General features: G+C 38.5%; 1 protein-coding gene across 2 annotated transcripts; it reads left to right on the plus strand.

The window, feature by feature from the left end:
* Window positions 1-27,300, plus strand: col1a1b (collagen, type I, alpha 1b). 2 transcript variants are annotated; one of them, XM_041173233.1, is made up of 53 exons: window positions 1-214; window positions 2,040-2,234; window positions 3,201-3,214; window positions 3,323-3,346; window positions 3,457-3,501; window positions 3,942-4,043; window positions 4,155-4,226; window positions 4,637-4,681; window positions 4,886-4,939; window positions 5,256-5,309; window positions 5,644-5,697; window positions 5,977-6,030; window positions 6,203-6,256; window positions 6,400-6,444; window positions 7,058-7,111; window positions 7,286-7,330; window positions 7,439-7,492; window positions 9,078-9,176; window positions 9,460-9,504; window positions 9,608-9,706; window positions 10,947-11,000; window positions 11,163-11,270; window positions 11,389-11,442; window positions 11,550-11,648; window positions 12,503-12,556; window positions 12,816-12,914; window positions 13,435-13,488; window positions 13,717-13,770; window positions 14,179-14,232; window positions 14,357-14,410; window positions 15,034-15,078; window positions 15,182-15,280; window positions 16,297-16,404; window positions 16,561-16,614; window positions 16,957-17,010; window positions 17,349-17,402; window positions 17,696-17,749; window positions 18,071-18,178; window positions 18,320-18,373; window positions 19,578-19,631; window positions 19,908-20,069; window positions 20,712-20,819; window positions 21,157-21,264; window positions 23,278-23,331; window positions 23,430-23,537; window positions 23,917-23,970; window positions 24,333-24,440; window positions 24,547-24,600; window positions 24,865-24,972; window positions 25,074-25,353; window positions 25,696-25,886; window positions 26,141-26,386; window positions 26,847-27,300. In XM_041173233.1, the coding sequence occupies exons 1-53, from the start codon at window positions 130-132 to the stop codon at window positions 26,991-26,993; spliced, it is 4,389 nt and encodes a 1,462-aa protein (XP_041029167.1). In that variant the 5' UTR covers window positions 1-129; the 3' UTR covers window positions 26,994-27,300. The 2 variants fall into 2 exon arrangements, with proteins under 2 accessions (XP_041029167.1, XP_041029166.1); XM_041173232.1 differs by having other exon boundaries at window positions 7-214; window positions 3,198-3,214.

Genomic DNA, 27,300 nt, shown 5'->3' on the forward strand with positions numbered 1-27,300 from the left:
GGAACAGTAGGAAGTTTCTGCTGGGGCTCGGTGCTGAAGATTGGAATTACACGCCAGAAAAATTGTATGTCCGGACGCTAACGAAAGTTTCCCTTTACCCCAAAGAGTCTACATGTCTAATATTTAGACATGTTCAGCTTTGTGGATACTCGGACTTTGCTGTTGCTAGCAGCAACGTTAGTAGTGGGAAGATGCCAAGCAGAAGATGATGATAGTAAGTGTTGCTTTCTCGATCTCCTGTTTACGTTACTGTTCGGTTCTCCAGAATTGTTTGAAAATCAACCCGCCTACCTGCTAGGAAGTCACTGATACTTTTGAAATAACCGGAGAGAGATGCGTGAGGTTTATCTTTAATTGCTTCTGATTTGGAAAAAAGGAGTTATAAAGTGAAAGTGGCTTGTAGAAATGTAGCTCGAACAATGTAAAGCAAAGTTTAAACATTTTCCTCATGTACAGTTTCAGATTTTTTTTTGTTATCCAGCAACCAGGTGTCTTTTTTCTTAACGATGTAAACGATTTGAAACAGTTTTGCTACGACGAATTCCCTTTTATGGAATCCTTTTCGACCCCTTGGTACTTAGTGCATGAAAAAAAACACATCTGTACAACACAAAGCTTGTTCGTGACTCCCAGAAGGTCTAACTTGTCCGCCAACATACAGATGTTGAGGATTTACTCTATCCCCCGCGTTTAAGAGACACGAACAGAACAAAGGCAAATTCCAGAATCATTCTAGTTGGAAATGAAGAACACTCTACCAGACAATTGGTTGAAAGCAGCTGCCTTTGCCAGTGGGTGTGTCACAGCAGAACAGTCCTTTGTGGCGAAATTCAAACAAGTTTGTCTTTTTAAAAAATAATATAGGGAAAATAGTGTCGAAAGGGCAAGGAAACCAGGTCACAACGTGACTTAGAAGATACTTTAAAGGAATAATAAAAGGGTAACTAAGAAACATTCACGGGAAGCTCCAGATTTAATCGTTAGGCACTTTACTTAGTTCTAAGTTCAGCTATAATGCTAAATGAATTATCGGTGTAAGGTTGTCTTTAAAAGAGAACAAGATCGTTCCAATGTCGGAAATTAACTTGTTTAAAATTCAAGCCAGGAAACTAAAATGTGTAAGGGGAGAGATTGCAGTCTTCGGGATATAAGCGATCCAGATGTTAGTACGCAACATTCAGAACTGAGCAGCTGCGAGCACCAGTTCAGCGCCATGGTCCAACAACGCCCTCCCGAGGCAACGTGTAAAACTGCAGTTATGGCTTGAAGCAGCTCCCCCCTCCCCCCCCACCCCCCCCCCCCCCCCCCCCCCCCCCCCCCCCCCCGCCCCCAAAGGAAACCAAGGTCTAATTTAATCTAGCACCAAGTAGCAATTTCGCTGGGAAGAGTTTTCAATGAAATTACTTTGAATCGACGAAATAACTTGGGTGCACTGTTGTGCCATTTACTGCTGGCTGGTGTGTGGCAATTTGGTAACTGTTCGGTGGATCTTGGATGGAGCTTGAGCGCCATCTGTTGAATTTCTTGTCTGATGATGTTGGCTTGAAGGTTTTGAGAGTCAAAAATGTTTCATTAAATGTTTGTGAGTGAAATAAAGGAAGCCCCCTTAAAAAAGAGCGAAAATAACTAGAAACTTTGTTAAAGCCTAAGTCTGGAATTTTCAGGTATTGGATTATGTGGTACAGTTCACCAAATTATGATAACGCAGGTGTCTAAAGCCTATTTTTATTAAGAAGTGTCGTTTTAAGTTTTGTTTTGGATCGTTGGAGATACATAATGAGTAAATAAACATGAATTTGCATGATTTTCTCGTCCCCTTTGACTTGGGGTCTGTTTTAGCCCAAGGCTGCTTATTGGCCCCGTCCTTCCTTCCTCCCTCCCTCCTACCCACCCCGCCCCCCCCCCCCCCCCCTTTCTTCCTCACCCAAGGTCTCCCCTTTGCCAAATAGTTTCATCTTTCTGCTCTTGGGTTTCTGCGCCTGGGAGGGCGCTGGGTGAAGCATGGGTTAACCCCCCCCAACCCCCTGTTTGTTTCTCAGCTAACGGACAGAGCTGCGTAAAGGATGGGGAGAAATACCAGGACAAGGATATCTGGAAACCCGAGCCCTGCCAGATCTGTGTCTGCGACAATGGCCAGATCCTCTGTGACGACATAATCTGCGAGGAAACCAGCGACTGCCCCAATGCTGAAATCCCCTTCGGAGAATGCTGCCCTATCTGCCCTGAGCAAGGACGTAAGTGTGACCGGCACCTTTTGCTTTGGGCCGATTGCCTTGAAGGCTCTAAAGACATTTTATCGACAAGCACCTGACAACCAATTCAGCCCCCAGGCATAGAACTACCAAATACCGCTTCTGAATTATCGGCCGCAAAACAAATTCGGAATAATAGCAGTGTCTGCACTAACCTTAAAGGAGTTGGAAAATAATAGCTACATATATATATATATATATATGTATATATGTAACCTCATCCCCTGTGGAAACTAATAACAATAAATGTACTAATCTTAAAGAAGGTGGAAAATAGTGCATAACCGAGCTGGAATTAATTGAATCTGGCAACCTTCGAAGTCGGTCATTCTCAACGTTACCTTATGTAACTTGACAAAATTCACGTTGCAGGTGTGAGCTTCGTTTTAATAAGAATGTAATTCGATACAGGCTTAGTAACATAGCAATGGTTACATTATACCGGACAATGATTGTTTATGTCTTTGTTGTGACACATTTTGCCGAATCATTTAAAAGTGACATTGGATGTTTAGAGGTTGTGTAATGCAAGAAGTACAGCGCTGACTGCAAAGGCAAAATGAACAAGCTACTTTTCTTTTTTGAGTTAAATTTAAATCAAATGAGCATGTCATTGTTGATAATAGAGCATCCCAGACTTTTGTGTCTTTCTGGGTTATTTTGGAAAGCGGGGCTTGTTTAAACCAGTTTTAAGTATTTTAGTATTTTTAATTTGAGCGTTAAGTGTGACATCACTGGATGATCCAGTGACGATAGCACACCCTCCTCCAGATAGAGCTAAACCAGGAAGCAGTGTTACAACCAATTAAGTTTTAACACTCCCAGCCCTGAAAACATATGCACAGTAAACAAATTACCTGTCATTCCTGAATCATAATTATAGCTTGATCTGTTATTTGAGAAAACCTGTTTACAGATTAATCTTTTTTTTAAATTTTGTTTCAGCAGAAGGCGGAGAAACAGTAAGTACACCACATTTTCACTGAGGCTGCATGAAAATAACATATTTACACACTCACTTTTAACACATATCCACATACTGACTTCTAAATTGTTATTTTTTTTTCCAGTATCCTACTGGCCCTGGAGTTCAGGTAAAGAGAAATGTTTTTTATATACAAACCACAAACTGACTTAAGTATACAATACATTGTACTTTCTTAAACTTTTATTTACAATTTTAATGATTATGTAATTTTTTTAGGGACCTCAAGGCCCCAAGGGAGAACCTGGTCCTAAGGGTGATAGAGTAAGTACACCAATTACTATTTTATTGAAACAAAATATGACATTATTGCTTCCAAGTTATGAAGTCTTCAATTATGAAATCCAATTTGAAAAACAAATGTCCAGATGACTGACTGAAACAATGACAATAAAGGGCAACCATTCAGATGTTAAAATAGACAGGAACTGAAATTTAAAACATTGTAATCATTCATAGTCAATATGAATGGCTAGAAGTATTAGCCTCTTAAGGTTTCATTAAAATTATTAGGAATCCATTGTGAATGATGGAAACGCTTTAGAGACTTACAATACACAGGAAATGACAAACAGGAAGTGGCAACTAAAGAGATGATAATAGATAGGAATGTTGCTAAAGCAATAATTACAACCAAAGTGAAATGATATACACAATATTTTCCTCTTTAACATTGATCATAATCTTTTGTTTTGCAATTTTAGGGACTTCCAGGTTTACCAGGAAGAGATGGACTTCCAGGAGCCCCAGGCCGTGATGGCCCCCCTGGTCCCCCTGGTCCACCTGGAACATCTGGCCTTGGCGGAGTAAGTGACTCTCAATGTTTTCCTATTGAAACAAACACTGCTACAATTCTAATCATTCCCAATACATTTTTGCAATTGCCAGGCATCTAAAATAACTTTGCTCTCTTCCAGAACTTCCTCCCTCAAATGAGCGGTGGCTTTAGTGAGAAAACATCTGGCGGTATTCCAATGCCTGGACCTATGGTATGTTCCGTTGTTCTTTATTCCAATCAATGTATATAAGAGTACAAGCAATAATCCGTCCATTTAGTTTGCAATGTTTTAGGTCATCTTTACACTCCTGAAGTAAAATAAGTCACATGTAGTCACTGAGAGTGAAGATATGTAGAATTAACTTTGACCTGGCTGAAAGAAAGCCTAAATCATGAATAGTTTAGAGTAACAGAACCATTAGCGTAAGATCAGTTGAGGTTAGACTGCATTGGCTTGTGGGAAAAGATTAGTGAGTGCATGTTTTATAGTGTATTTTTTTAAATTTGATTTGGTAAATGTGAACAGTTACGATTATTTTTTAACAATGGAAGGTAAAGTACATGACAATGGTGCATGACCCTGTTATGTCTCTTCACTAAGTGAGTCTTGTTTTTTCCCAGGGTCCAATGGGTCCCAGAGGAGCTCCCGGACCACCTGGCACACCTGTAAGTACAAACATCTGGTTTCCTTAAAATGTCGTTTAACATTTGATTACCACAAATGTGTTAAAAGTTAGTGGAAATCCAAAATATTTCAACATTTAAAATGTTGCTATCCATGATTCTATTATAAAAAGAGATTAGAACTTTAATTGGAAAGTAACACAAATCTTGATTATTAATTTATTCTTTATGCTGCTTAATCTTTAGGGTCCTCAAGGATTCCAGGGACACCAAGGAGAACCTGGCGAACCAGGTGCACCTGTAAGTAATCAGTAAAAAAGGACACCACAGTTCCCTTAAGAATGTAGTGTTCACTCACATTAAATTGCTTAGAAGCATGGTTACCATTTTTCAAATAACTTACCTCAAGCTGAATCTTTACTATTGGTGCTCTGAGAAGAAAGGTACCCAAACTATATGTGCTAGGGATGAGAATATTGTGATGCTGGCTATCAGCAATCATTAATTTCAGCAAATTATTGAAAGCATAAATATTTTGTCCAATTAACCACACCACATAATTTCCTTTTGGTTGCTATGTTTTATTATTTTTACCTGTACATTTTTAACCTTTTAGGGTCCAATGGGTCCACGTGGTCCTCCTGGCCCTCCTGGCAAGAATGGTGATGATGTAAGTAGTCGCAAATGGTCTGTAAATGTACTTAGTACAATAACCTGCAATCACTGGCTGCTCACTTTCTGTATTAGGCACAACTTTCAGCATAGTTTCACAAATGTATTTTTGACGATTGAATGCAATCCCCTCTGCCAAACTGAAATAACATTGAAGTAATATGTGATCATTACTGATAGAAAATTTTAAACCCAGTCCTTGCACATACTAGGTAACATTAAATTCACATATCTACATATTGGTTAAGTGCATGTTGTGCCTCATTCAGAATAATTGACTTTAATCTCCTTTGCAGTTTACAAGTAGCTGAACTTGTTCTTTTTCTCCATAGGGTGAACATGGCAAAGCTGGTCGCCCCGGTGACCGGGGTGCCCCTGGTCCTCAGGTAATGGACTTTCTACTGACATTTATTGAGCATATTGCAACATCCATGTAATACAATATGTTAGGTTTTTTTCTGTCACATGCTTAGTTATTAAACAAAAGCCACTGATGATAGCACGAGAGCAAGATGGCACATTGAAACATTCAGTTTTCAAATATATTAATTATATATGAAACATACATAAATCAGTGCTCCTTAAATTATTATGTGCTGCTTCACACAAAGACAACAGTTTTTCAGATATTTCCCATATTTTACAAGACTTTTGTTATATTTTAGGGTGCTCGTGGTTTCCCTGGAACTCCTGGACTGCCAGGAATCAAAGGACACCGAGTGAGTTTAATTTTACAGTTTAGTCAAATATGATATATTGCACAGTGATGTTTCGTAAGAAAAAATAAATGTTTTAATATAGCAGTTTGAATCCATAAAGACAAATTCAGTTATGAAGTATTGGTCAGCTTAAAAGAACCTTATTGCTCAATACTTTATCCTTTCTCTACAGGGTTACAATGGTCTGGATGGTGCTAAGGGTGATGCTGGACCAGCTGGCCCTAAGGTAATGTCTCCATTTTCATTAAAAGCGGAATGAGTGTTCATTTTAACGCTCTTTCTTACTTTCTGGTTGTGCACAATATTTAGTATCATTTGTATAATAACAAGTCAGTATTCTAACTGTGTTTTTTATTCCATTTACAACAGGGTGAAACTGGTGCTCCTGGTGAAAATGGCAGCCCTGGTGCAATGGTAAGCAAATTATTAATTTTCCTGCAAACACCACCATTATTAAATGTCTTGGGAAATTGCAATGAGAGAGATACATTTATAATATACATATCCATTTGCTTTGAAAGCTATCTACATGGAAGGTCCATTACTAATCTGTAAAGAACATGATACTCTAGGCCTGTAGTGCACAGTATAACATCAATATCAATTTTGCTTTGGAAAGCAATTTGCTATTATGGTCTACATTTCTTCCATTCATTAATTGGGAGAAAAAGTAGACATGAGTATAAAGGAGGGAACACCACTTTATCCTGACACCTATGTCTGATATTTCTGTGGATTCTTGATCAGAATCCCTATGGAAATGGTATGCATGTAAAAGCAGCCATTCACGCAGTTTTGCTAGGGATTCATCTGCTCCACTGAAATTAAGGTTCAAAATCATGGGAATCTCATGGAACTTGGGGCCCTACTTTTTAAACAGGATTTATTACCTTTATAGATAAGTATTGCAATCAATTTTTTGTCAACGCATTGATGAAACACTATTACGCTGCATGCTTCTGTATTTACAATGATATGTATTAAATTGAATAGAAATAGAAATAACATGACGTATTATCTTGGACAGGGTGTACGTGGTATTCCTGGTGAGCGAGGTCGTCCTGGTCCCCCTGGTCCTGCTGTGAGTACAGTATTATATTTATGAATTAATATATTCATATATTAATATATTAATATATTTGGAATACCCATATGATTTGTCATCATAAAAAGCTATTTTAAATGTACTTACATTTTTCTACCCTGACTTGTTTGGCAGCAATGTAACAATGAGCTTTTCCTTTAACTATTGTAGGGTGCTCGTGGTAACGACGGTGCTGCTGGTGGTGCTGGTGCACCTGTAAGTACCTTTTGTCAACTGATTGCTTCCTCTACTTAAGTACTCATTGTTTTCCAGAATTTGTCTTCTTTTCCAGAATGTAACATAATCTAAATACTTGTTTTTCAGGGTCCTGTTGGTCCAGCTGGTCCCCCTGGTTTCCCTGGTGCTCCTGGTGCTAAGGTATAGTATTTATGCCACAATTTTGCGTTTAAAATGGTGGTTATCTCCTGATGTAACTGATGTTCTTCATGTAAGCAAGCATGAGTCTGAATGAGAGAAATTTTAAAAAAAGCTCTATTCAGTATGAAGGTCAGGTTGAGGCAAATTTAACTTTGACTTGGCACATAGTATTGCAAATCACTCATGCCTTACAATATTGATACAGAAACTAATCTTTAGTGTTTCATGCTGGTGTGAGAACATGCCTACCATTGACTCATCCTACTGTCTCTAAGGGATTAAAAGTGACAAGCACCATGCTCCCTTTTTACACTGCTAGTTTTGTTAGGCTTGGATTTAAAGGATATATCTATTGCATTTTCCGCGGTGCTTTTATGTGGGAAGAATGCTGTTGTCTGCATTGTTTTCTGTTTCTCAGTTGCATTCAGTGATGTAAAGAACCATTGCATCTTTGCATCTTCAGTGCATTATGCATCTTTGTGAATAGCTGCTGACTATTCTCCCACTGGGAGAAAGGAATGAGTTTTGTTAATGCAAATGCAGGCAACTAGTCCTGAGCATTTTCTGTCTGAAATAAAAACAAAGCCTTAATGTGCCTATGAAGAGATCCATAGTGAGCTTCAAAGTGGGGGAGTAGCGCACAGCAGACATTCTTCTTAAATATAAAAATGTTCACAGGTTAATACCTGTGCGATTATATTAATGTGCAAGTAGAGCCAAGCTGATCAAATGCAAAGCAAAATTATGTTGATTTAAACCAAGAGAAAATAAACAAATGCACTATAGTTTGGCACAAGGTTCATAAATACATTGAAAACATTTATTTAGCAGCCCTTACAATAAGGAAGAACATCTTACCTTGTAATTACATGGCAGCCAGGAACGTTGGGAATGTAGGATCAGGGAAGACCATTTAGCCCTTATAGCCTGTCTGCCATTCAATGAGATCATTGCTGATCTGTGACCTAACTCCATATACTCCATATATATATTTATATGTGTTTTTAGTTTACTATGTAGAAAGCTGAAGAATGACTGTTCCATTCTTTATTTTCACTGAATATAGTTGTGAATAATCCAAACTTTTGGTTCGTACACATATTTTTGCCCATTTTAATCTAACTGTTCAACCATTAATATTATGAACACTACGATTAGACATCAATTGTACAAACTAAGAGAGCCAATTTATCATGGGGCACAGCCACAGATCTTTTCTGTTCATGAGTTCCAAACTGAATAGCCTTAAAGGGACACCGAAACCTGTGTCTGAAAAAAATATCTCTTCATCTTTGCCCTGTTGGGTCTTTTGATCCTATTTACTTAATTTTGCATAAGTTAAAGTGTCAGACATTTCTTATTCCTGTGAAGGCCCAAACAGAATGCTAGTTGCTGTTTTAAAATGGCTTCCATTCAGTTAATCCGAGACTGCTCAGTGATATGATTGAATAGCAGTCCTATTAGAAGCACCTGGATATTTATGCCCAAACCTGTCCTGAACCTCCCTGTGCTGCTGTAGCATTCTAACACTGAAATGAAAGAATCAATTTGTTAAGTTAAAAGGACTCTATTGATTTTGGTTTAGGGTGAAGCTGGTGCTGCTGGTGGTCGTGGTGCTGATGGTCCTGCTGGTGCTCGTGGTGAACCTGGTAATCCCGGACCTGCTGGCCCAACTGGTGCTCCCGTAAGTAATTTGGCAGACGGGTTGGGGCGGGGGGGCGGGGGGGGAGGGAGGGTGTCTTTTTTATTTATTCTTCTGTGGGGTGTGGGCATTGCCGGCAAGGTCAGCATTTTTTGCCCATCTCCAGTTGCCCTTGAGACAGGCAATTTAACTGTACTTATTTGAAAACTCAAGACTATCCACCATAAAAGTTTTGGTGTATTTTTGACATTTATATGCTTCTAAGCCTTCTTAAACATTTTCTTAAACATTTCTCCCATTAATAGATTTTTTTTCCATCATTTAGGGTAGCCCTGGTAGTGATGGTCAAGCTGGAGCCAAAGGTGCAACTGTGAGTAAATAATTCCTTTTGCATCCTGAACTATTTTGGTAAACTGAGGTTTCCCAGTAAATTCTGAATGCACTGAGTGATATTTTGTCTGTTTGTGTTGTAGGGCGCTCCTGGCATTTCTGGTGCTCCTGGTTTCCCTGGCCCACGAGGACCAAGTGGCCCACAAGGTGCTGTTGGACCTACTGGCCCTAAGGGTAACACGGTAAGTGGCTGCTGCATCCACAGAAATGTATCTGTTTTCCATCATAGTAAACATTGAGCCAACCACTAAAGTGAGAGGAAGATTACATCAATCTTTCAAGTGCCACTAACTCTGGGGTATTCCTGGACTAACCATTTTTCTCAAAGTTTCAAGTCACACACTCTGACACTAAAAGAATCTTTAAATACAACAGGATTATATTACTTCAATTTCAGAATTAGTTTAATGACTGCAATATAATTTTACACCACCAAAACTCACATTTATTTGTCGCAGCAAGAAAGGGGCCATAAATTTCCACCCATAGAGTAATTTCAAATAGGAGTAAAGGTTTAAGTGACTGTTTGTACTTTCTCTTTTTTTTCCTGTTCTATCCACTCTTCCATTTTCGCTGTATGAATTTTTATAGTATTTCTCACGCCATTTGTTTCAGCTTTTATTTTATCCTTTGGCCCACCTGTCTAAGGATGTGGCTTCTCTTCCTAAGTTGGATAATTATCTTTGAAATATGGCCACTGATGGGCTGAAGATTAGGCCTGATTGCTGTTTTATCAATCAGTTGAGCTCTACGACATTAGACTTTGAACTAGTCCCATGACTCAAACAACTGATTCATTCTAACATATATATTCATTTTTAAAGCAAGAATCCAATGAGCATTCTCTGCAGCAGCCCAGAAAATTGGTCCCACCAAAACAAGATGCTCATCATTGGCGGCCTAAGGGTTAATATAAAAGCTGATATACAATCCAGATGACAAAAAATTAAATGGCTTTGCTGTATTGGTGTACTAATTATGAAGAGTATTGACAATACTCTCTTTATCCGTCTTTAATCATCAACATGAACAACATGCATTATATATCATCACAAATATTTTAACTACAAAAATACTTTGGAGCTGTTATTTTATCTGCAGTCTAGTGGGCCTATATACATTACGCAATACATATTTGAACAGCTAACTAGACCCTGATGTTCTATGGGGAGGTCTTACTGGTCTCCCTCTGCAACTTTTAGCAGGAAATCTATGGAACCTCTAGGGAAATTATGTGGACCGCTAAAAACTGTTATTTGTACTGTTCCCGTAAATCTGTTTGATTGATCTCTCATTGGACATACAGCAGGACAATTTCTGTAGAATTTCAGGGCCAAGGTGGCAGAAATCATCTCATCCCTTTTTAGGAAAGAAACCTGCTTCACTGTTGACTTCTGACATTTAATTTTTTTTATACCTTAGGGTGAAGCTGGTGCTCCTGGTGCCAAGGGTGAACCTGGTGCAAAAGGTGAAGGTGTAAGTATTCATCTTCAGCTATATGCAAAATTATTTACACTTCACTGTTTCATAGATTTTAATGTAATAAAAAACATGATCAAACTGTGCAATAACACAGAATGCAACATAGGTTGATTGCCCCATTGAGTGACCACTGATTGTTACTTTGATATTTTCTAGGGCGTTACTGGTGCACAAGGTCCACCTGGCCCAGCTGGTGAGGAAGGCAAGAGGGGTGCTCGTGGTGAGCCTGGTATTCAGGGTGTGCCTGGCAGCCCTGGTGAACGTGTAAGTTGAAAGTGTTATTTTCATTAACATTATTAAGTTTGTTATCTTATGTTTTTCTAATCTCTTATGCAATTACAAAATGCATCATCTTGTTCCTTTGCCTTTCATTCCATTGCAGGGTGGTCCTGGAAACCGTGGGTTCCCTGGTGCTGAGGGTCTTATTGGTCCCAAGGTATGTAAATTCTACTAAAGCTCTTTTGTTTTGTTCATTGTTACAGGAGCTGTACAGTATGCAAATTCCTTCAAACTCCTTATTTTTTTGTGTGTTTCCTGTTATAGGGTATTCCAGGTGAACGTGGTCCTGCCGGAGCTCTTGGTCCCAAAGGTGCTACCGGTGAACCTGGCCGACCTGGTGAGGCCGGCCTCCCTGGTGCAAGAGTGAGTATTTGACTAGAGTAAGGCACCCGGATAAGGTACCGGGTTAAGGGACCAGGACAATGCTTAAGCAACATTAAATAAAAACCTGTCTGTCACTACAAAAGGTATAAAACTAAAACCGTGAAAAACACACTAACAAAATATATGTATTAAGCAATGCTCACTACAAGATAATATATTCATGTATTAAATAAGGGACACATTTTTCTTTCCTCATGATTTGTAGTAAAAACTTAGGTGCAATTATAAAATCATGTCCCTTGCTCTACACTCATGTTAACATTGGCAAATGGAAGGAAATTTGTGCATAATTTTGCATGCAGCAACATTATATTTTTGAAGTAACTAAATACATCTTGTATGATCAATGGAACATGCTACCAGAGAAAAGGAGCAAAATTCAACTTACCTTTAAAACACTGAAATATTTGATCAAGCACAGCAAATCAAAATTGTTAATAGTTGATATAAAAAATATTGGTCCCTAAGACTATTCAAAATGTCATAGCACACTTGTCTTCTCTATTTTGGAATTCATGATTCTGTGATTGAAGCTCGTTCCTACTTAATACTAGTACGAGTACATTGGGAGTACTTCAAATGTAGAGATGATGTATTCTACCTGTTCAGGTGCACATACAAGATTGCAGGACATTGCTTGAAGAGCAGGGAACATTCTACCCAACTTAAATACAAATAATTGCAAATGCACTTCATTGCTATTTGTAGGATAGTACAGTGTGCACTCGAACTGCTGAGGCCGCTTTCCTAACTGCAACGCATTTTGTGAAAAGCTTTGAAATGTTTCTGAAAAATGTATTAAGGACCAATGTTAATTCAATTTTGTATTCTAGGGTCTGACCGGTAGCCCTGGTAGTCCTGGTGCTGATGGCAAACCTGGTGCCCCTGTAAGTATTCCTTTCCTCAAGAAAAACATTTTAGAACATTTGTTGAAGGCTGTTTACCCGATATATATACCAAGTTGTCATTATATAGAGTGAATAGAATTTAATTTTTAAAAAATGATGCTACATTTTAAACTTATAGTGCATTACTTATGTATGAAATAAATGTAGCAAATATCTCTATAAAAGAAATCTAGGTATAGTGTGAGCTTCTATGGCAAGCCTACAAATTTCAACCTGATATGCTACATTAACCTAACAGGGTCCAGCTGGTCAAGATGGTCGTGCTGGTCCACCCGGTCCTGCTGGTACAAGAGGTCAACCTGGTGTGATGGGTTTCCCTGGTCCTAAGGGTGCTGCTGTAAGTATGAAAATCAAAATGAAAGGCTAAACAGCATGTATTACAATCCTTTTAATGAGAGCCAATGTCCTTTAAAGCATGTGATGACACCAAATTTGAGGGAAAAGCAGATAAATATAATGCTGCAAAACGTGCCAGTATCTGCCCTAATATAGCCACAAAAGCCTCAATTTTAGCTCAAAGTTGGAATTGAACGGGTTGGTGCCAAGACAAGTGGCACAGCCCTGTCTTTGGCTGCGTGAGGCCTGGGGTAGCCTCTTTGTTAAAGTAGAGAACAGAAAGTGTTATATGAGTTCTAGATGCTTGTATCTGTCTGATATCAGAAACAGTATTTTACAGACTCATTATGGGTTTTGATAGTTTATTCCGCAAAATGAGTCAATAGTATGAAGCATTTCGTAGATGCAAGGGAAATATAAGCTTATGAATTAAGGAGATCCAATTTATTTTAAAACCCGCAAGTTTACATAAATCTTTCATAATATGATCCCCATATTTAATAATATATTATGTCCTATAGGGCGAGCCTGGCAAGGCTGGCGAGAGAGGACTTGTCGGTCCCATTGGTGCTGTGGTAAGTATATTATGTTGCATTAGGCCCAATTTCTCCAATGTCTTAAAGATTTTATCATTCATTAAATTAATACAAATTGTAAAACTTGATGCATTTCATGACATTACTGGTTCAACATGATTATTAATAATGTTCAGGGCTTTCTATATTGAAACCTTAGTAACATTTGTAATGGATGATTATCAATAATAGATGTATTCAAAAATTTAAACATTTATTTCCCTACAGGGTCCTGCTGGCAAAGATGGTGAAATTGGTGCTCCTGGTCCTTCTGGTCCTGCTGTAAGTAAACATACAAAATAATCTAATCAACTAGGCAAAAGTTCTTAGCTTGAAAAATCTAGCAACCCCAGCGTTATGTTGGAAGCAGATTGGCGAAGGAGAAAGAAAAATTGAAAATATTGAAAATCAAAGAAAATATTTCCTCCCTTCTCTTTAGCTTTACTTAACTTAGTACCCCTTCTCTTTGGCTTTACTTAACTTAGTACCAAAGCAAAACAAATTATACAGCAACTGCTTATTTTAACATTAAAATTATTTATATTTTTGAAGATAACATTAGAAATTGGATGCACGATGGACTGGACACCCAATTATATTTATCCATAATTACAGCAAATTGCAAAACTATATATATATATATTGTAATCAAAACCAATAATTGAATCTGTAATTATTTTTTTCAAACAGGGTGCAGCTGGTGAGAGAGGTGAACAGGGACCCGCCGGTCCTCCTGGCTTCCAGGTATCAACCACTTCAATAATCTTCAGAATTTATAATGATGTAACTTAATTTGCAACATTGTCTTGAATAAGTACATTGTTATATTCAATTATCAATAAACAATATCCCAATTCTACTTTAATAGGGTCTCCCAGGTCCTCCTGGTGCTGCTGGTGAGGCTGGAAAACCTGGTGAACAGGTATGTATCATGACAGGAAGATGTATTGGAATATTATTACGAGCAAAATACATTTTCAATATTAGTGTTGGACAAAACAATAATCTTTGATCAGTTATGAAGTTAACTTAGCATTGCTGGCAACAGGTAATCATGCTCCTCCAAGGTTTTATTTAGCTTTATCTCTTTTAATCACCATTTGAATATAAACAGGACTCCACTACCACTACCAGATTAATGTGAATGTAATCATGAGTGTACTAAATCTTTGTGGGGCTCATATCTCTACCCCTCTCCAATTTCCAATATAGCTTTTCAGGTTGTTAGATAGTAAAATTAGTGTAAATGAGAGGAAAATAAGTCATTTTTTTATTGAAAGTATTAATAGAAGTTTTTCTCTGTAGGTGAAACAGATTTTTTTTAAAGAATACATTTGCTAATTTACTTTGCGCACAGAAAAGCTTTTCGAATTTATTGAGGCTTTATATATGGCCTTGTAATGGAACATTATTGAACTGGTTGGGTGACAATAAATGAGCAAAAAATGAAAATATAAGAGAGCAACTGTCCAATAAAATTTCCCTAGATTAAGGCTTATGTGAGAAATTTTTGGATTTTAATTGCTATTTATTTTTGTACAATAGGGTTTGCCTGGTGATATTGGAGCTCCTGGTGGTACTGGCCCAAGGGTAAGTTTCCTTTTTAAAAACAAAATCCATTTGTAAAGAAAACCTTGCAATGGAAAAATCTGCATCCATGCTTTTTCCTAATGTCTCAATCCCTTTTCTTTAGGGCGAAAGAGGTTTCACAGGGGAACGCGGTAGTGCTGGTGCCATAGGACCTCCAGGTGAACGTGGTGCTGCCGGCTCTCCTGGTAACGATGGCCCTAAGGTAAATCCTCAGATACAACATCCAAGATGTGACAGAATTAAAATTATTTCACATTTACCAGGGGGATTAATGAAAGGATTTCTAGGTCAACAACAATTTGCATTTATTATACTTGCCATTCTAGAACCAGAAGGCTTATTTGACTTGTTCAGTTAATTCACCATGTGGAAGCTCACTTAGCCAAAAATTCCTTTCTTGGGGAGGATGGGGGGGCAGGGGAATTTGGTGCCAGATGCTGATAACAGAAGATCAAATGTAGAAGTTGGGTTAGATTAGCACTGTGTGCTGGGGGGATGGAGTTCAAGTGCAAGTCTCAGTGAGCAAGATTGTCGGAAACAAATGGGCTGGGCGAAGAAACCTTTGAAATCAGATTTGAGCGAGCTAGGGCTTAGGTTGATAGGTGAAGCATCCTAGGTGATGGTGGGAAGCTTGGGGGTGGAGCGATTGGGTCTGTATTTTTAGGTGGGGAATGCAGTGTGCAGATCAGGCAGAGATGCATCCAGAACTGTAGAGCATTGGATTGGTAAGCCAGCCTGAAGAGGCATGCAGCAAGGATCAGAGTTGATTACACCAGGGCTACATGAAGAAGGTGACGCTGTGGTGCATAGCTTTATTCACCTTAAAGGCACAAGTGCAATATAAGTATTTAAACCTCACCAGCTTAAACTTAATACTTAGGCATGACACCCATGCATGATGAAAATAGTATAACCAGAACTTTCCAAGAGGCAAGAAAGAGTGTGTTATGAATAACACCTTTAAATTTTAAAAATGCACTCTCTTTCTCAAAACATGCAAAACATCGAGGAGTCGAATTCTTATTCAAGTGAGCTAATGAGAAACCTCCAGAGATGTGCATGGCTTTAAAATATGTATGACACATCACTTGAACAATATTTTATCAGATACAGAAAAACATTCATTGTAATTTTGAAAGTATTGAGTTATATTTAGACAGTCTTTATCTTTTTCACATACCCAGTAATATTATATTAACACTTGCTTATTCTTTTCAGGGTGATCCTGGTGCTCCTGGTGCTCCTGGTGCTCAAGGTCCTCCTGGTATGCAGGGTATGCCTGGTGATCGTGGTGTTAGTGGTCTTCCTGGTGCCAAGGGTACAAGAGTGAGTATACTCGGCACAATTATGTTGCAAATTTTTATTAGTTTTGACTTAAATGTTCACAAAACTGTAAATGTAAAGATATTTTGTTGTTACTTGCTAATTGTACATAGGTGACCAAAAATAACAACTTTCCTTGGCTTCTTTCTCTCTACAAAGGGCGAGGCAGGTCCAAAGGGAAGTGATGGTGCTCCTGGCAAAGATGGCTTGAGAGTAAGTGGTCAGATATTTTTTTGAAAAATGTTCTGCTTATGCTCGTTGATATAAGTTTGAAAGATTTGCGTAAGTTTCCAAACTTGTGGTCTTAGTGGGAAGCTGTGATCAATGGGATTTCAGGCTGGAGGACTGATGCAATAATATTATAGAACTGGCTCCTTGCTGCACTCCCATTGAGCATAATTCCCCATTGGGAGCACAAGTTCAGTGAATTTATCTTATTATGTTGATAGTTTCAAAATTGTTCATAGTTACATTCTGCCATATTTCTCCAAGTATCAGTACAATCAAAAGTTACCGACAACTGTGGTACTAACTTCAAAATGTGATCATTTTTAGGGCATGACTGGTGCAATTGGCCCACCTGGTCATTCTGGAGCTCCTGGTGAGAAGGTACAATTTTTCAATGATGCTTATTATTTCATGTGTAAGATCCTTTTAAAAGAACTGTAAACTTGACGCCACACACCCTGTATCCTTAACATAGTATTATATGTGAATTACAAGATAGAATTAATTCATAAAATGACACTAGTCATCTACTGAGATCTTACATTTCTTTCTCAAAATCAGTTGCAACCTATACAGCAACTTTTCACCACCATAGCCAAATCACCGTTCTAATACTTGATGCTTAATAAATGTCAAAATACATAGTATAAATATTTTCATGTTATATTTTCCTGTTCTATGTTGCTTTAATCATCTTTTAATCTATCCATTGGTTGTAGGGTGAAGCTGGTCCTTCTGGTCCTGCTGGTCCTGCTGGTGCCCGTGGTGCTCCTGTGAGTAAAACTTAATTTACAAAAAATTATCAGACATTCATAAGCACATTTTTGAAGACCCTCATTCTGCTGGTAGGTCTAACATGCAACTGGCGTGAATTGCAAAATCATAGGCCAAGCATCCACAATCGCTGCCAGCTGCATGCAGGACCCCATCATAATGGATCCCTGTGCCTGATCAATTCTTACATTATTTAATTGCCTGAAGTCCTTTTTAACCCATCTTCTTCTCAAATCTGATGAAGCTTCATTGATGGTAATACGTGTATCTGATCTTTTGCACTTCTGTTTAGGGTGAACGTGGTGAAACTGGTTCTCCTGGCCCTGCTGGTTTTGCTGGTCCTCCTGTGAGTATTGCAAACTGTTTATATTAAAAGCTATGATTTATTGGTAAATATGGTTTGCATGTGAAGTTTATTAGTAAATGGAACTTGGTACATAAATGGTTTTGATGGAGATTTTGAAAAATAATCATTGCATGTTTAAGCATTTGTCAGGCTATGTAAAACTAATGTAGGTATTACATCTTATTTTATATTAAGAGTAACAACTGTTACCTTATATACATAATATTGTATTTGGCCTTTAAGAGCATGGTGACAATATATATTAGCATTTATGCAGCATCAGTGTTACCCAGGTGAAAATAGTTTTTCCTTTCTTCATAGGGTGCTGATGGTCAACCTGGTGCTAAAGGCGAACCTGGTGATACTGGTGCAAAGGGTGATCCTGGTCCTCCAGGTGCTATTGGTGCCGTTGGAATCGCTGGCCCACCTGTAAGTAACTAGAAAAAAAGCACAAGGGTGCTCTCAGATAAAAACTGTATCCTTAGCTTAAAAAGAGAACTGTATTTTCCCACAAATCTTGATGTATATCTCCATCTAATACAAGACCACCTCTTTTTTCTATATCCACAGGGTCCTGCTGGTCCCCCTGGTTCTAAAGGTGCTCGTGGTGCTGCCGGTCCACCTGTAAGTTCATATTTTGAACTATTTCAAACAAATCATTGAAATCCCCTTCAAAGTCACTGTGTCACATTCCATAGACATTTGGCGCACATTTTATTTTAGATTCCAGGACTGATTATCTTGAGCCTGCCCCCTGCATTTACATGACTTAATTCAGTTTCCTTATCCTGGCCATATTGGTCCAGATTTTGCAGCCATAATGATGGCAAAATTTTCAGTGTTTGCTGTCTTTACGCCACTGAAACCGACTGCAATATGTGGAGTCCCCACATGCACAGATTAACATGGAAATCCAGAAGTTGCTGACAGTAATTCTACACTTCTCCAGAGGATGTGCTATTGAGTCCACTCACCACCTCACCTCCCCCATCCCTAACCACAAATCCCAGGGACTGCAATCAATGGGAAATCTTATGAATTGGGGAGAACTCCCACTCTTTCATTAGCCTCACTGTAAAAATTTACACCTTGTTGAATGACGTGTAATTGAGTTTTCAATAGCCCACTAACTTAGAATTATGGCTTTACACCCTAATTGGCCTTAAGAAGCTAATTTATTAATAGTCAAATTTCTGTATAATAATAAAAAAAACCACATTTTCCTAAAAATGTTTTGCGATATGAAAATTTGAAAGTAAAGAAGATTAGGTGCTTTTCACTTCCTGATCTACTGTGTGAATACTTCAATGTGATTGGCTGCTTACCTGCTTGCTGATAAGCCTGCTTCTGCAGGCCAAAACATCCCCCTGACTAGGGACTGGAGTTAAACAGCTGTCTGGAAAGAGGAAACATGCTAAAAATATGATTAGATCTTTGTGGACATCTTTCTTTGAGGTCAGTGGCAATTGCCGTCACTTCACCCTGACAAAAAGATTTGGGCCATGTACTCAGATCTTTCATTGGTCTATGATTCTACCAACAGGACAAGTGGGCTAGATTTAGAAGTGCAAACTCAGAGCTGGTACATGGTGGAAGGTGAATTGGAAATGTGCAAAAGCAGTTTTGAAGATGAAGCATTTGAATTTAAATATGCCACTGTTATTTACATACAATAAATGTCTAGTAGAACATTTACAAATAATAATAAATAGTGAGCATAAATGCTTCACATGTTGCAGTATTAATATTTTGTAGTACATGCATATATAGATAGATAAAATATAATTGAAATAATGAATTGCTGTAATTATTTTCTCTCCTGTTTTAGGGTGCTACTGGTTTCCCTGGTGCTGCTGGTAGAGTTGGTCCACCTGGCCCAAGTGTAAGTACATCATCCAAATATTTTAAAATCAATTTTTAAGAAATGTATTTGTTATTGTATTGAAAAATATGATACAGTAAGATATTCATCCAGTGAAACGTAATTGTGATATTTACCTATTAATAATTTCTCAGATAAAATATTAACATCATTACAAAATAATAGCAATATTAGTTGGTAATTCAAGGACGTTTTCTGATTTTTTTCTTTACTACCACTATAGTTATTTAGATTACAGCTTGAGAAATAGGCTTTAACTGTTACATTCATTAATAGGGAAATGCTGGTCCTCCTGGTCCACCAGGCCCTGTTGGAAAAGAAGGCGCTAAAGGTGTTCGTGGTGAAACCGGTCCTGCTGGTCGCCCTGGTGAACCTGGTAATGTTGGTCCTCCCGGCCCTCCTGGCGAGAAGGGTTCTCCTGGCTCTGATGGTCCTGCTGTAAGTTTGTTTGGCTTGAAACACGCAGACTTGAAATGCATGCTTTCTTGACACTAACTTTCAATGTCCCATCATTAAGTGGTCACTTGAAAAATTCTACCCTTAAATATCATTTGAAAGGAAGCATAGTAATGTAAATATGATAAGTGGCAAGAGATTATGGGGACGAAGTTCAACTTCTCTAGTGTTGTAAAACAGACAATAGTGGTTCATCCACTCGATATTCAGCCCATCCAGCCTTCCTTTTCCATTGAAATTAATGGTGAGGAAAATCAGTTTGTATTTATAATGGGTGACCAATCTGCTACCGTCTGTTTTGTCTCACTTCTGTAGTCAAATTTCACACCCTTAAACATTACTGAAAGCCAAAGCTTTTTAATCCCTTAACAACCACTGTAACCTGTTTCACTCCTTTTTACCCATTATACCAGAGCAAAGTTTGCAAACATAGTGCTCCTGTTCTTGATCATACATTATTTAATGGACAATGAAGAGGGCTTTCTCTTTTCATATGTTTAACTAATGAGCCAGTAGTTACTGACATTAAATATGAATAGTTTTAAGAGACAATCTATTAAAAAGAATGAAATCAGTAGGTATGTTTCAGTTCTTATATATTTTCTCAATTTCTTTCCCTAATAGGGTCCACCCGGTAGCCCTGGACCTCAAGGTATTGCTGGTCTGCGTGGTACTGTTGGCTTGAATGGACCAAGAGGCGAACGTGGTGCCATGGGTCTCACAGGAAAAACTGTAAGTTGCAGAGCAATGACTTTTTCTGCCATGTTGCTCACATAGCAAATAGCGAATGCAATATCCTACATTTCTTCTAAACTCCTGAGCTAGCTATAAATTCTTCTTTGTGATGGTATCAACAGATGATACATAATTGCTTCCTATCTTGGGAGTGACTTCGTAGACACTTACTCATGATCATGCTTCTGAATTAAGATGTTCTTCTGATAGCAAAAAATACATTTAATATTTATTTTGTTCTTTGATTTGCTATGCCATTGTTATGACATTGTTACATCTTGTCTTGGCCAAAGTCTTTATTCACTAAGCACAACTGTTTTCTCTATCCTTTCAGGGTGAACCTGGCAAACAAGGTCCAGTTGGAGCACCTGGTGACCGTGGTCCTCCTGGCCCAATGGGTCCTCCTGGTCTAGTTGGCCCACCTGGTGAATCTGGTCGTGAAGTAAGGATGTAACTATTTAAATTACTGGAAATGTTGATTTAAGATTGACTTACTAATGTTGTCCTCAAACGCTAATATATGAACTCATCAGCACGTCTGCTCAAAATTCTTTTCTCTGTCATCCTTTGTCAAAAGAGCAGAGCAAAGAATTTCATTAAAAATGCATAAACATAAAATAGGATTATGTCCTACATTTCACTGCATATAGAATTAAGCACAGAATGCTCCTAAACAAAATTACATGGGATACACTGCACACAACCAAGCCATTGGCCCAACAAGCTCATATCAGCATTTATGTTCCTGTCAAGCCTCTTTCCTCAACCATCATTGTAGCCTTCTATTCCCTTATGTCATATGTTTCCTTAGCTGCCCCTTAAGTCCGTCTATACTATTCATTTCAATCAGTCCCTGTGGCAGCAAGTTCCATGTTCTCATCATTCTTTAGGTAAAAAAAATTCTTCTGAGTTCCCTATTAGGTTTCTTGGTGCCTATCTTATATCGATGCCCTCTCTTACACTCTTCCTCGCCAGTGGAAACATGCCCTTTGTATCCACTCTATCAAAATCTTTCATAACTTTAAAGACCTCTTTTGGGCCATCACTTAGCCTTTTTTTTTCACTGCTGATTAGAAAATCTGGGCCATGGACTCAGATCTTCTGTGGGTCTATGATTCTATCAATAGGACAAGTGAGTTAGATTCAGAAATGTAAACTCAGAGTTGGAATGTGAATTGAAAAGTGATCCAGCCTGTTCATGCTTTCCTGATATGTAAGGCCACACCTTTCTGGTAGCATCCTTGTAAATCTTCTCTGCACCCTCTCCAGTGCCTCTATATCCTTTTTATAACATGGTGACCAGAACTGCACACAGTTTCCAAGTCTGGTCTAACTGCACTTTGATATAAGTTTAGCATAACTTATCAACTTTTTACTTCTATCCCTCTAGAAATAACGTCGAGGGTTTCATTTGCTTTTTTATGGCCTTGCTAACCTATGTTGCAGCCTTTAGTGATTGGTATATCTGTACTCTGCGATCCCTTTGTTCCCCCACCTCACCTAGACTCATACTTTTCAGATAATAATTGACCTATGAAAATGAATTATATTGATACACATACCAAATATCAAATCATGTCCTTTTCAATAATCAGTCCTGAGATAAGTTATTCTGTTACATCGCAAACCTAACTCCTTAAAATAAATATTTAGAGTACTTTTTGATAGAGGTCTAGTGGCACAGTGGTATGAGACAGAAGCTCTGCGTTTGAGTCCCATCTGGGACTCGGTGGCTATGGAAGGTGCATTTCTAACTTGGCTAACAGGTTGATTATCAACCTGCAAATCCTTCCAATATGCCTCTGGCAGGTGGTAATAGCAGGAGAGTCTCCTGGTCAGCCAAAACCTTCAGAAGGCACTGGCAAACCACTGTAGTACCTTGCTAAACATAGTCATGAAACAACACATGAAAGACCATGGTTGCCAAAGACTTGTTAGGGTATGGTACCTGAAAAGAGAGAGCAAGAGAAAGAGTACCTTTCGAGGGTGTGTTTACATTTCCACCTGGAATTTCCTCGGGAGGGCACTGGTGTTGGGGGGTGGGGGGGTGTGGGGGGAGGTGTGTGGAGTAGTCTTCTGAACTTCTGCTGCAACTTCATTGGAAACTCCAGAATAAGTGCCTTCAAATCACTGTGATCACTCTGCAAGTTTAGTATTATGGTGAAGTGGCTTCAATTTCACAATGACACCAAATCTGTACTGCCAATTGGGTATTAAGACTCAAGCTCCTTCTGAATCACATTGGTGTAAGATCTCTTCCTCCAGAGAAACAGGTTATACCCTGTTCTTGATTTAAGCTGCATTCACATTATAACTGCAATGTTTGTGTGAAATTTGCATCAACACTACAGTGAAAGAGCAAATGCATCCTGAGAGTGTTGGTGAAAGGAATCAGATTAATATATTTTAATGTCAATCCTTCAGATTATTTAGGTTGATATTTTATCTCTTTCAGGGTGCTCCTGGAGCTGAAGGTGCCCCTGGTCGTGATGGTGCTACTGGTCCTAAGGTTAGTAGCATTTCTGCATTTCAAGTCCCCAAATATTATTAATAATTTTAATGAACTAATGGTCACTGTATTATAACAAATATTTTATTCATGTGTAGGGTGATCGTGGTGAGCCTGGTACATCTGGTGCTCCCGGTGCTCCTGGTGCCCCTGGTGCTCCCGGCCCAGTTGGTCCCGCTGGCAAGAATGGCGATCGTGGTGAACCAGTAATTATGCTTTTTTTTATCATCTTTTAATATTTTTACTTAAACATTATCAACATTTCCGCTGCAGACAACTTCTTGAAATGTACAATGCTACAGATCCCTAAAACGTTAGATATTTATCCAGATTAAAATATCGTGCAGTTAATTATCAGAAATGTCAGGTTAAGATTGAGCTTGCAAAGCGAATAACTGCAGATTACCTGTAGTCATTTGTTCAAAGTTCCAGTGTTAATTTTGAAATTAATGCTGTTAATTAAAAGTGTACCATTTATGACATGAAATATAACTGAAAATTAGCAGTTATCAAGAGGTACTGATTTTAAAATAATGTATTAATTTGAAAATTATGTTTACATCTGATTTTTTTTCTGTCCTTCAGGGTCCTTCTGGCCCAGCTGGTCCTGCTGGTCCAATGGGTCCTCGTGGCCCTCTGGTAAGTAACTTGTGCTTTTTAAAATTATCTTTGCTTAGTAGACTCAAATTCTTAAATTTCAGAGTTGCTGAGAAAAAGCCTCAGAAAACAATTTTACAGATGCATTGGATGTTGTGTAATTTAGATGTAAAGCAATAGTAAATCTAATACTTTCTTCTTTGGTTTCTTTATACTGATCAATGGAACCACAAAAATAAGGTAGCTAAACCAAAATGTAGAAAGGTCTTCGTAAGAAATGACTTAAGTTTAGCTAGTGAAAAGAGCATAGGTGATATTATCCCAAGTGAAATGATCATTTTGTAGCTTTCCAGAATTGTAAATACAAAATATGAGCAACTAAGATGACCTTCTTTTCACTTTAGGGTGCAGTCGGTCCCCGTGGTGATAGAGGTGAAGCTGGTGAGGCTGGCGCAAGAGGCATCAAAGGCCACAGAGGTTTCCCTGGTATTCAAGGTCTGCCTGGTCCTCCTGTAAGTTATCCATTTTCATGACAGAACTTTTTTTTTCCCCCATCCATCAAATCATTCATGCTCTGTGATATATTTTCCATATTGAAATGTTTCTCCATCCGAACAGGGTCCTCCTGGTGAACAAGGTCCTGCCGGTCCTTCTGGCGCTGCTGGCCCACGTGTAAGTATATTCTTCATTGAACAAAAGAGATGGCACTTTTCATATATTTTTTTTTTCAAATATGTATACTGTATTTAAATATTGTGGCTTTTAATAAAAGAAAATATTTAAAGCTAAATCAGGAAAGCTTGTAATGTGTAGCACAATTTCTAATCACTTGGGCTAAGTAATTAGGTTTTTTGCTTTAAGGTTATGAAGAATATATGAACACCAGAATGAATCTGCCACTGGTTCCATTTGTTAATGTATTTTCCTTCCTTGCAGGGTCCCGCTGGTCCAGCTGGTTCTCCTGGTAAAGATGGTATTAGTGGACTGCCTGGTCCTATTGGTCCACCTGGTCCTCGTGGTCGTAATGGTGACATGGGTCCTGCTGTAAGTAATGTCTCAACTCATGCTGCTGCATTTGCAAATTGACATGAACTTCATCTTCTTCCACGCATCTGTACTTAACTACAGTATTTGTCACTGTACAGGGCCCACCTGGACCTCCTGGTATCCCTGGCCCACCTGGCCCATCTAGTGGAGGATTCGACTTCCAATTTGCAGCACCACAAACCGACAAAGGCCCAGATCCACTCCGTTACTTCAGAGCTGATGATGCCGGTGCTGTTGGAGATCGTGACATTCAGATTGACACCACCCTGAAATCCCTGACCCAGCAGATTGAGAGCATCCGCAGCCCCGAGGGTACCAGAAAGAACCCAGCCCGTACATGCCGTGACCTGAAGATGTGCCACCCAGATTGGAAGAGCGGTGAGTTTCAGTACACAGAACAAGAAATATCCACGTTGTATAGAAGCAATGCTGCATTTAACCTCAGCATAAATTTGAACGTAGGGACTATCTTATTCACAAACAAAATGCAATGCAGTAACAGAAGATATTTTATATCGAGGGAATTGGTACTTTAATGAAAGCAAAATGCAACTGTAAAAAAAAAAGTTGAAAATTCTGTTAACGTATAGTTTGTGAATTAACTTTTAGGTCAATAAAATCTCACTTTATTCAGCTTTTTTGAAGCACCACGACCTGACTGAAACTACTCTTGCTGAACCACGGGTGGAACACTAAATGCCTTTACCATTTATCACACAGGCGATTATTGGATCGATCCTAACCAAGGCTGCACTCTGGATGCCATCCGTGTATACTGTAACATGGAAACTGGTGAGACCTGCGTCTACTCAAGCCCACAGTCCATCCCACAAAAGAACTGGTACACAACCAAGAATCCAAAGGAGAAGAAGCACATCTGGTTTGGCGAGAACATGGATGGCGGCTTCCAGGTATGAATATTTATTTTTTAAAAAAAGACCATTATCCTCTAAAATTCATTGTGTCGAATTTTGTTTTATTTATAAGAGAGCAGATTAAAATGGATTTGTTTAGTGAAAAGGGCACTTCAAATCTTGCAAATATTAAATAGTGAATTCATCTAGCTTGAAAGCTTGCTTCAAAACCATTTATATGTTGTCTTATAATAATAACTGTTGGTTTCATTTTAAGGAATAATCTAACTTTATCTTTTGTTTCCTTTTAGTTTGGCTATGGCAGTGACGATGGTGTCCTCGCTGGTGATGTTGCAATCCAGATTACCTTCCTGCGCTTGATGTCCTCTGAGGCAACCCAGAACATCACATACCACTGTAAGAACAGCATTGCCTACATGGATGAAGAAGCCGGTAATCTGAAGAAGGCTGTATTGCTGCAAGGTTCCAATGAAATTGAAATCAGAGCAGAAGGCAACAGTCGATTCACATACAGCGTTTCTGAGGATGGTTGCACGGTGAGTTTGAAATCTTGAAGACTCTTTTTACATCAACATCCATAGAGTAGAAGTACAGGATCATAAAGAATGTTCTGATCTTGTCCATTAACAGTGCAGCCTGTTATATTAGTAAGATCTAATGCAACATACTGGGCTACTTGCACCCCACGTTTTAATATTTTTAATGAAATTATATGTATTCTTTAAACTACTCAAGTTATATCTGTCAAAGGCAATTAAGTCTTGAGAGATGCTATGTACAAAATGAGTCTTGATGCTTCATGGGGTAAATTTTCATTTTTGCCACTGGGTGTTAATTTAAAGGGTGTAAGGCAAGCACATAGTGGAAACAAATGAAATGAAAAACAGGCAGATTCTATACAGGCTGCAGGTGATAAAGGTGAAAATACATTGAACATGGTGCTTCATGCAATTCCATGAATTATTAATGACTCTTGATGTTCTTTCAATCCAACAGAGACATACTGGTGAATGGGGCAGGACAGTCATTGAATACAAAACAACGAAAACATCACGACTGCCTATTATTGACATTGCACCTATGGACGTTGGTGGCGCTGATCAAGAATTTGGTGTTGACATTGGCCCAGTCTGCTTCTTGTAAAACGGACTTGAAATTTACTTGCAGTCATCTCTAAACTTTCTATGCATTGAATTCTAATTCATTCGACAGCCACGGTCCACTTGCTTAAACTTCGGGCCTGAAGACGGGTGGGACAACTACAAGGACACTTTTTTATGTTCTCTGTTTCTATGGCAACAGGAAAAAAGTACTTGTCAGGTGTAAACCTCTCCCTGGAGTTAAGAGATCACTGCAGGTGACATTTTGCCATATACCACTGCAGAGAAAAAACTGAAAGATTGTATGTACCATTTTCAGGTGGCAAAATAAATTTGAAAAAATGTCAAAA

The sequence above is a fragment of the Carcharodon carcharias genome, chromosome 23, assembly GCF_017639515.1.
Source record: "Carcharodon carcharias isolate sCarCar2 chromosome 23, sCarCar2.pri, whole genome shotgun sequence".
Classification (NCBI taxonomy): Eukaryota; Metazoa; Chordata; class Chondrichthyes; order Lamniformes; family Lamnidae; genus Carcharodon; species Carcharodon carcharias.

Coding starts and splice junctions, on each gene's coding strand:
- col1a1b (XM_041173232.1), top strand. CDS start 130: ATGTTCAGCTTTGTGGATACTCGGACTTTGCTGTTGCTAGCAGCAACG. Junction 16,405..16,560: donor CTGGTGCCAAGGGTACAAGA/GTGAGTATACTC, acceptor CTCTCTACAAAG/GGCGAGGCAGGTCCAAAGGG. Junction 20,820..21,156: donor TGGGTCTCACAGGAAAAACT/GTAAGTTGCAGA, acceptor CTATCCTTTCAG/GGTGAACCTGGCAAACAAGG.